We start from the raw sequence: 9,634 nt of genomic DNA on the forward strand, positions 1-9,634 counted from the left end.
CTGTAACTGCCTTGGAGAGCAGGGCTTTCCACGTGCCAGGAACCGCCTCGGTGTTTTACGCTTAACTCATTTAATCCCCAAAGCTGTAGGTACTCAAGCTGACAAAACTGAGGCATACTGAGATTAAGACACTTTCTCAGGGTCATACTGAAGTGACGGCGCCAGAATTGGAACCCACCCAGCGTAGGTCCACAGCCCATGAGCTTAACCACTACTGGCAGAGGTGGAGGTGGGGAAGGCACTACTTTTTCTCTCTTATCGCCCGGATCAAGCCCCTCACCAATCCGAGCTGTCGTAAGAGTGCTAGGCACAATGCGAGCAGGCGGCAGAAACTCACAGAGGGGCCGCATCTAAGGGAGTCATCTAGAACTCAGTTTATTTACAAGTCCGTAACCTCAAGAGGCTGATGTCGACGATGCGCAAGCGCAGACCGAGGGGCTTGGTTTCTATGGTTTCCGGGTGCGACAGCAGAGGGAAGGTCGGGTCTCGCCGTCGTGCTGCAAGCGTCGCACTGCGGGCGTCCTTTGCGGCAGGCCTCTGCGTCGCTCGCAGATCCTCCAGAAGCGGCGGCCAGGGGGGAGACAAGGGCACCGCGGCGCGACGGTAGGGGCTGCGTTTGTCCGTGGGTAGTTCCTTCCGAGATTTCTTTAACGAATTTTCTCTTGCTTTCCTGGGTGTCCGTTTTTCCAGGCCCGAACTCTGGGCATGTTTTCTGCGTTCCCAGGCCCCTGCGCCCACAGCCAATGTCACTGATCGCGCCTCTCTCGGCTGTGTCCAGGTTAACTTAGCTTTCTGCTGGACTAATGCTTTGGCCTTCTGTTTCTTAACCTGAGGTCCACCCACCTTATACTGGCTTTCAAGGCGCTGAGTGATTGCGGCCCCGCCAGCCTCCAGCTCCTTTCGTTCTTCATCCCGACATGCACTCTGCGCTCCAGCCGGATCTGGGTGCTCAGTGTCCCGCAGACATACCCAGTACCTCCGGCTGTGATTCGTGCTGTGCTTTACTGGAATACTCTGCCCACTGACCTTCACTTGGCAAACTGAACCCTTCTTAAAGGCATTTTCAGATCTCCTGGGCAGAGTTGGTGCTTACTCCTTCGAGCTACACCCCCTGTGCGTTGGGTTCCCGGTTCCTTGTGTGTCTCCATTCTAGTGCTTACGTTGCAGCTGCTGCTTTTCCCCCATTCCAGTGCCTGGAACGTTATTACTCAGTAAACGAAAGAATGGGTAGAAAATATAAAAATTAAGTTCACCTGTGAATCTACCACTCATACGTGACTTTGACATTTTTTGTGATTCCCTCCAGCCTTCTTTTGCAATTTTTCTTTGACATTGTAGACCCTTGTTTTTAAATTTAACATTAAAATATAAGTACCATGTATATTATCTATCATATTCTACTAGGTAGGTACCGGATTAAATTATCCATTTCCCTAATGTTGCACACTTAAGTTGTTTGAAATTCTCCCCCCCCCCCCCCCCGCCCCTAACAATTACTGAGCCCCTGCCGGGTCCCTGCCCTCACAGCACTCATTGTTCAGTAAGGGAGACATTCAAGTTAACAGTCCATTACAGGGGCATGCAAAGTACTCGTATGGGAAGTTGAGATGCTGTGAGAACATAGAGGAGGAAAACCAGATTCAGGATGGATTCACAGGAGAAGTGTCATCTGAGTTGATATGAATAGAAAAATGTAAAGAAATGTTTTTGTGCTTGTGCTTTTTTGTTCTTTTCAGTTATTTCTTCAGATCTATCTCAAAGAATTGGGATTGAGTCAAGGCATAAACACTGACTTTTGATTAAAACGACCTTACAAAAAATGACCTTCTCAATACAGAGATGACTTTTATGCATTGTTTTTTTAGTTCTGGTGGTTTTTTCCCCCTTGGGTTTTGTGAAAACACAGGTATTGCTAATCTACCATAAACTGGAGGAAACTGTCAAATGAAAAAATTTAATGAGACTATATTGGGAGAATAGCATAAAATACCTTTCTAGAGAGATGCTTATAAATGTCTCATTTTTCTTAGAAATTTCTCATTTGATTGCACTTTTATGGCATTATTTATTTTTTTATCTTCCATTTCAGCCATGCCTTTCTTTGATGTGCAGAAAAGGCTGGGCCTTAACTTAGATCATTGGATGACAATCCAAACTGCTGAGCAGCCTCACAAGATTCCAGGTCGATGCCATGCTTTTGAAAAAGAATGGATAGAATGTGCGCATGGAATTGGTGGTACCCGTGCAGAGAAAGAGTGCAAGATAGAATTTGACGATTTCGTAGAATGTCTGCTTCGGCAGAAAACGGTGAGGAGTGACGGAGACGGGAGCTGAATTATTTCCTTGTGTCTTTGGGTCTGCTTTCAAGTGTTTTTAACTGGTCATTGGCAATGGCTTGCCCGATGTGAATGGGCAAAACTGTTGTGGTGAAACACTCTCTCTACATAGGTTGCATGTCAAGGAAGTTAAATCCCTTCAGATCTGAGAAGGGTCTATTGTTCCTCAGTGTACTTCCTTATCTTCTGACATGTTTTCCTTAGCGTTGCACCCTGCTGTAGCCACCAGATTAGAAATCGCATGTGTTTGTGTATTCCCATTTTTGCAGTAGGCTATAAAGCAGAAGTTACCAACCAGCTTTGGGTGTTTGTCCTTGAATATCTCTGGGTGAAAGTGTTCCAGATTCATCGAACCCTCATTGGAGAGGTGGTGAAAACACTATTACACTGAGCCTGGTATAACAGTCTCTGGATTAATTTCTACTCTGGGGAAAATGGAGGTGTTAAGGAAATTATTTTAGGTGAGCCTGACCGATGAGGCAGGGGAAGAAGGATGTTAACAGCATGATGTCTTCCTCCTCGAGAGTTGAATGAGTTACGTAACATGTAGACTGTATTCTCCCTTAGAGAAGAAATCTTTGGGTGTTGGCTGTTATTTTGCCTGTTTCTCTGCTCCATATATAACAAATAGAAATGTTTTTATTACTCCCAACTCCTTGGAGTTCAGGAAGGCAATTTAAATTTTTAGTTAAATTTATCAGTTATTTGTATCAAAATTTGTAAATTTCTTATCTTTTAACATTTGCTATTGGCATTTGGGTAAAGTGAAGCCAAACTTGGAAGGAATTAGCAGGTATCAGGTAGTAATTTTGTATTGATCTCTGCAGGAATATTGATCATTAAGTGAGTAATATTGTAGTATTACTAAGGGACAGTGAGTGGGTCATGGTTAGCCACCTACCAGCTATTTAGTTCACAATATGTCTTAACTTCTCTTCTTGTGGGCCCCAGTTACTCATTACTCAGGTTAAGACTACTCTTCATGCAAAATTTACACCAAAAGGAGGCAGTGTGGTGAGGCGGAAAGAACACTGGATTGGGAGTTAAGAGGGCTGGTTTTGTTGTTGGTTTGTTTGTTTGTTTTGTTCTCTTAAGACTTTATTTTTAAATAATCGCTACCCAACATGGGGCTCGAACCCACAACTTGGAAATCAAGAGCCACACGCTCCATTGACTAAGCCAGCCTGGTGACTCGCAGAGAGCTGGGTTTTAATGCTGGTTCTGCCACCACCGGTTTTGTGACTTTGGGCAAGTCACTTCCCTTTTTGGTCTCAGTTTCTTTATCCGGAGATATCCAAGAGTTGCTCTCAGGTCACTTCCTCATCCTGTGAATTTGTAAATAGGTCTGTTACTGTTTTAGAGGTCACCCTGAATAACTAGATACTTAGCCCTAGGTGAAGAAGCTAGTGGATCAGGGAATTAGAATCAAGCACTGTTCTAAGTTCTTAGCTTATAATAGTGGATTTATTTCACACAATAATCCTGAGAGATGCTTTACTAGAATTTTTCCGATATACAATTAAAAACTTGGGGCAAGACAAAAAAATCAAGGCCATTGCCTAAGGTCATATTGCCAGAAAGCGGTGGAACTGGGATTTGAACCTGGCAGTGCAGCTGCAGGGCCTGAGCTTCTATCTACAGCACTAGGAGGTGTTAGACTTCAGAGACAGATTCGGCATTAGGTGTCGGATTAGCTCGATCAGGACTAGTCCTCTGTTGGGAGATTCTTTATTTTTAGTTTTTAATTTTGGGGATGAGATTCTTTAATAGAGAAATGTTTAAGAGTGCAGTCTTTTATATTAACAATACTGGAATTTTAAAAAATGCAATCTTTTAAAAATGGCTAATGTTTCTATCATTATTTAGGACACCTAGAGGTTTTTCCACTGAAGTTACATCCTGACTGATTCTTTAAGGTTAATGGGATCTTTTACTAAATATACTGACTCTTCATGCCTTTGTGAAAACTTACTCACCAAAAAAAGAAATATTCACTGAGGCACCTATTACGTCAGGAGCTATTGTAGGTGCCAGGAATATACAGTAAGAAAACAGCAAGAAGGCCCCTACCCTAGCGGAGCTTATATTTGGGTAAGGGGGTATCAAAATTAACAAACAAGTTAAAGTGTGTTAGGTGTTGGTAATTGCAGCAGGGAAGATAAAGATAGAAAGCGCTGCATGTGGGAGCTGAGTGGATGGTCTTTTTTTTTTTTCTCTCTCTCTCTTAAAGAGAGTGGTCAGAGAAGAGCTCAGCACTAGAAGACATTTGAGCAGAGACTTAAAGTGAGCCATGTGGATGTGAGAGAAGAATGTTCTGGTTATAGGAAAGAGCAAGTGCAAAGGTCCTTGAGCTAGAGCGGACAGAATGAGGGAAAATACTAAGACATATAGTCGGAGGTGGGCCTGGTAAGTCATAAGGAAGGATTCAGGTTTTTTTCTCGGTAAGATGGGAAGCCATTGGGTTTGGGGCAGAGGAATAATGCAGTCAGGATTAGGGCGTGTATTTTGTGTGTCACAAAACCCGTGTGAATTACAGCTTTCCTATAATCTTGTATAGCATGGCTTTCTGTGGTTGGGAAACACCAGTGTCCTACCTGAGAGGAGGAGGCAGAACTCAGGGCTCAGTAGTGACAGTAGCTGAGCACATACCAGGTCTTTATTTTGGTGTGGTGAAGAGAAACCTCATATTGGCTGTTTCTGCTTCCTTCATACCCAGTGAGCAGTCACCAGCAGCAGTGCCAATTTCACAGAGAGGTCAGGACTCTATCAGCTGTGAGACTGTCTCATCTTTTAATATTCTAAAGATTAAGTATGCACAAGTATGCCTCTCAAAGGTTTGTGATCTATGTTTTGTTACTATTTTTGTAAATACCTGTATTCCTGTATATAACAGGAACATTTTAGTTACTATTTTTAAAGGAGATCTTATGCATGCCAGAAATTCGTTAAAGGGTTGGGAAGTGATTTCAAGTTACTTCTTTAAAGAAGGATTTCATCTCAGAGGACCTCTAGGATGAAAAGCTTCCATAGTTTAAAAATAAAGCCAGTTTTCATTCTGTTTCTCTAGCCCTCAAGTTTATGGTACATATTTCCCCCTAGTTTAAATACTTCTTTCCTTTGACAGATGAAACGTCTGAGTGACATCAGGAGGCAGCGGGATAAACTAATAAAGGAAGGGAGGTACACACCTCCGCCTCACCACTTGGGCAAGGAGGATCCTAGGCCCTGAGCAGAGCTGCGGCTGATGGCTGGAAGCCGATTTTCATGTTCTCTCTTCTCCCCTGGAAAGTTCATTTACTGAAAACCTCTTTGTGAAAGTGTCTAAAAATAAAGGATTGCTCTATCCTATTTATTCTATTTTCTCTTGGATCATACTTTTTTTTTTTCAAGATTTTATTTATTTATTTGACACAGAGAGAGAGACACAGCCAGTGAGAGAGGGAACACAAGCAGGGGGAGTGGGAGAGGAAGAAGCAGGCTCATAGCGGAGGAGCCTGATGTGGGGCTCGATCCCAGAACGCCGGGATCACGCCCTGAGCCGAAGGCAGATGCTTAACTGCTGTGCCACCCAGGCGCCCCATGGATCATACTTTTCTATAATGAGATTGCAACCTTTTTTTTAAATATGGAAAAATACCTTTACCTATGTCTTAAAAAATAACATGTAGGTAGTAATAAGCAGGATTTACTGACACTTACTATGTATCAGATACTTTAAATACGTTAACTCGTTTAAGAAGTGGCAGTATCTTTACTGCTTTCTTTCTGGTTTATTTTCCATAAAACACAGACTTGGGCTGGGAGGGGGAGGCAGTAGAGAGAGTGGTTGTGTAAATTCAGATAATTTTGTTTTGTTTTGTTTTTAAATTTATTTTCAGATAATTTTGAAGAAGCAATCCCATTGTTTCAATTTGCTATCTTATATCAGTGGCATATTAGTACTTCAAATGACATATTTAGGAATGGGGTTTTTTTTGTTTGTTTTTTAAGATTTTATTCATTTATTTGTCAGAGAGAGCACAAGCAGGGGGAGCAGCAGGCAGAGGGAGAAGCAGGCTCCCCACTGAGCAAGGAGCCCGATGTGGGACTCGATCCCAGGACCCTGGGATCATGACCTGAGCTGAAGGCAGATGCTTAACTGACAGAGCCACCCAGATGTCCCTAGGAATGTTTGTTTGTGGTTTGTTTTTTTCAAGATTTTATTTATTTATTTGAGACAGAACAGGAGCAGTGGGCAGAGGGGAGGGACAAGCAGGCTCCCTGCTGAGCAGCGAACTCAGGGTGGAACCCGATCCCAGGAGCCCCTAGAAATGGTTTTTTAAAGAAAAATGCAGATGTAGAAGGGATGTATGAACCTTAAAAAATTAATGTAAGTGTTGAGAATACAATTAAGACCTCATATCTTTTAGAGTTTTTTCCAACTTTTTGTGTGTGGTAAGATACACAGAACACAGTTTACCATCTTAACCACTTTTTCCCCTTAGTAACCCCTGTTAAGTACACAGCTCACTGATATTAAGTATATTCACATTACTGTACAACCATCCCCACCATCCATCTCGAGAACACTTTTCATCTTGCAAAAGTGAAGCTCTTTAATTCTCCCTACGGTAACTCCCTCCTACTCCTTCCCCCAGCCCCTGGCAACCACTGTGCTACTTTCTATGATTTTGGTTATTCTGCTTCACGTAAGTGGAATCATACAGAATTTGTCTTCTTGTGACTGGTTTATTTCACTTAGCATACTATTCTCAAGCTACCCCCGTAGCATCTCGCAGAATTTCTTTCCTTTTTAAGGCGGAATAAGATTCCATTGTGTGTATACCACATTTTGCTTATCTATTTATCTGTTGGTGGACATGTGCACTGCTTCCATGTTTTAGCTTTTGTGAATAATGCTGCTATGAATATGGGTGTACAGATAATCTCTTTAAGACCCTGTTTTCAGTTTTTTTGACTATATACCCGGAAGTGGAATTGCTGGATTATAAGGTAATTCTATTTTTAATAGTTTGAGGAACTGCCGTACTCTTTTCCATAGTGGCTGCGTCATTGTTTACATTCCCCAACAGCCCACAGGTGTTCTGGTCTCTATGTCCTCGCCAATACTTGTTATATTCTGGGTTTTTGTTTTGTTTTTTTTTTTTTTTTGTAGCTATCTAATAGATATTTGGTGGTACCTCATTGTAGTTGGGGTTTTTTTAAAGATTTTATTTATTTATAAGCAGGAGCGGGGTGGGGGTGGGGAAGAGGTAGAGGGAGACGCAGACTCCCTACTGAGCAGGGAATCCAACTCGGGGTTAGATCCCAGGACCCTGGGATCATGACCTGAACAGAAGGCAGACGCTTAACCGACTGAGCCACCCAGGCGCCCTAGAAGTAGAACTTGAATCTAAATCTAGGCTTCCACTTCTAGATGACCTTTTGCTAATGTGATAAGAAAAACCTAGACAAAATAGTTCAGAGTTTTCCGTGGTGCTAATAAAAATGGTCTATGTAAGGAGGCCTTGAACTGAACTCCAGAAAAATATGTATGTAACAGAGCCGGTCAGCTTCCGTTCCGGGGGTGGGGGGGGCTCCTGGTGCGGATATGGGTAGGCCTGCCATAGGGAGATATTGCAGGGCTAAGCGGAACTCGCTGGGTCTAAGATGACCCTTTGGAAGGGAAAACAGCTTGGAATCGGGAAGAACCTCAAACACAGCAAAGTGCCTGCTTCAACAATTCTGCCTTCACTCCTGCTGCCTTCCCCTCCATATAAATAATGTAGCTGTGTACATTCTTGGGGTGACTACATTCTGGGACCCTGTCAGAGCTGACTCCAAAGGTGAACCAAGAATATCTAGAAGTGGGGCGCCTGGGGGGCGCAGTCGTTAAGCGTCTGCCTTCGGCTCAGGGCGTGATCCTGGTGCTCTGGGATCGAGCCCCACGTCAGGCTCCTCCGCTATGAGCCTGCTTCTTCCTCTCCCACTCCCCCTGCTTGTGTTCCCTCTCTCGCTGGCTGTCTCTCTCTGTCAAATAAATAAATAAAATCTTAAAAAAAAAAAAAATCTAGAAGTGCAACCAACTCAAATTCTTCCCAGCTCAAATTCTGACAAGATCAAGAAGACAACATCTAGGAAGGTTGGGAGTTTTGTTAATCACAGGTGAAATCAACTTAATTAAAGCCGCAACTCAGCCCTAACCCTACTCTAAGACCAGTCTGAATGATGAGTCCTTCTGATGGTTAGAGAAAAGGGTTTCTACAAAGCAAATATTATTTATTCTATGCTTATTTCTTTTGATTTTTTCTTCAATAAGAAACTATTCTTCTTTTATATACAGTATCTGATATGCACTATCAAATTGTAAAACATGCAAAGAAGTGAGAAAATGTGACCCAGGGGTGCTTGGGTGGCTCAGTTGGCTAAGTGTCTGCCTTAGGCTCAGGTCATGATCTCAGGGTCCTGGGATCGAGCCCCTCATTGGGCTCCCTGCTCAGTGGGGAGCTCCCTCTTCCCTCTCCCTCTGCCCCTCCCCCTTCCACTCCCTCCTCCTCCTCATATGCTTGCTTTCTATCTCTCTCAAATAAATAAATTAAATCTTTTTTAAAAAACGTGACCCATAATCGAGAAAAAGTCAACAGAACTATTATAAATTTTATTATTATAAACAAATGAAAATTATAGAACTGAAAAATACAGTATCTGAAATGCATTGAATGGACTTAACAGATTGGATGCTATAAAAGAATCAGTGGATATGAAAACAGATCAGTAAGAACTAAAGCAGAGAGAGAAAAAAGATTAGAAAAAATAGAGTATCAGTTACCCATGGAGTAATACAAAGCAGTCTTCATATATTTGGAGTCTCAAAAGGACAGGAGAGAATATAGCATGTGACATTGGAAAACAGTCTGAAAATGCAATTAAGAGAACAATTCCACTTACAATAGCATTGAAAAGAATTAAACACTTAGGAATAAATTTAGCAAAAGTGTAAAACTTAACTCTTAAAACTTCAAAACACTGGTGAAAGAAATTAAAATCTGTAAAATGGAAAGACATGTTCATGATCAGAAGATACTATTGTGAGGATGATGGCGTTACTTCCTAAACTGATCTACAGATTTAACATAATCCCTTTCAGAATCCCAGCTAGCTTTTTTGTAGAAATAATAACCTGGATCTTAAAATTCATATGGAATTATAAGGGACCCAGAATAGCCAGAGCAGTCTTGAAATTGAAGGACAAAGAGGAGGGCTCTCACTTCCTAATTTCAAAATTACTACAAAGCAATAGTAATCAAGATAGAGTGATA

At 42.2% G+C, this 9,634-nt stretch overlaps 1 protein-coding gene across 1 annotated transcript; it reads left to right on the plus strand.

Annotated features, from left to right (window-relative positions):
* The first annotated feature begins 453 nt into the window (after positions 1-453).
* NDUFS5 (NADH:ubiquinone oxidoreductase subunit S5) lies at positions 454-5,684 on the plus strand. Its single transcript, XM_026516610.3, has 3 exons — positions 454-603; positions 2,090-2,307; positions 5,461-5,684. The coding sequence occupies exons 2-3, from the start codon at positions 2,092-2,094 to the stop codon at positions 5,563-5,565; spliced, it is 321 nt and encodes a 106-aa protein (XP_026372395.1). The 5' UTR covers positions 454-603; positions 2,090-2,091; the 3' UTR covers positions 5,566-5,684.
* Positions 5,685-9,634: the final 3,950 nt, after the last annotated feature.

This window comes from Ursus arctos, unplaced genomic scaffold, assembly GCF_023065955.2.
Source record: "Ursus arctos isolate Adak ecotype North America unplaced genomic scaffold, UrsArc2.0 scaffold_32, whole genome shotgun sequence".
NCBI classification, from domain to species: domain Eukaryota; kingdom Metazoa; phylum Chordata; class Mammalia; order Carnivora; family Ursidae; genus Ursus; species Ursus arctos.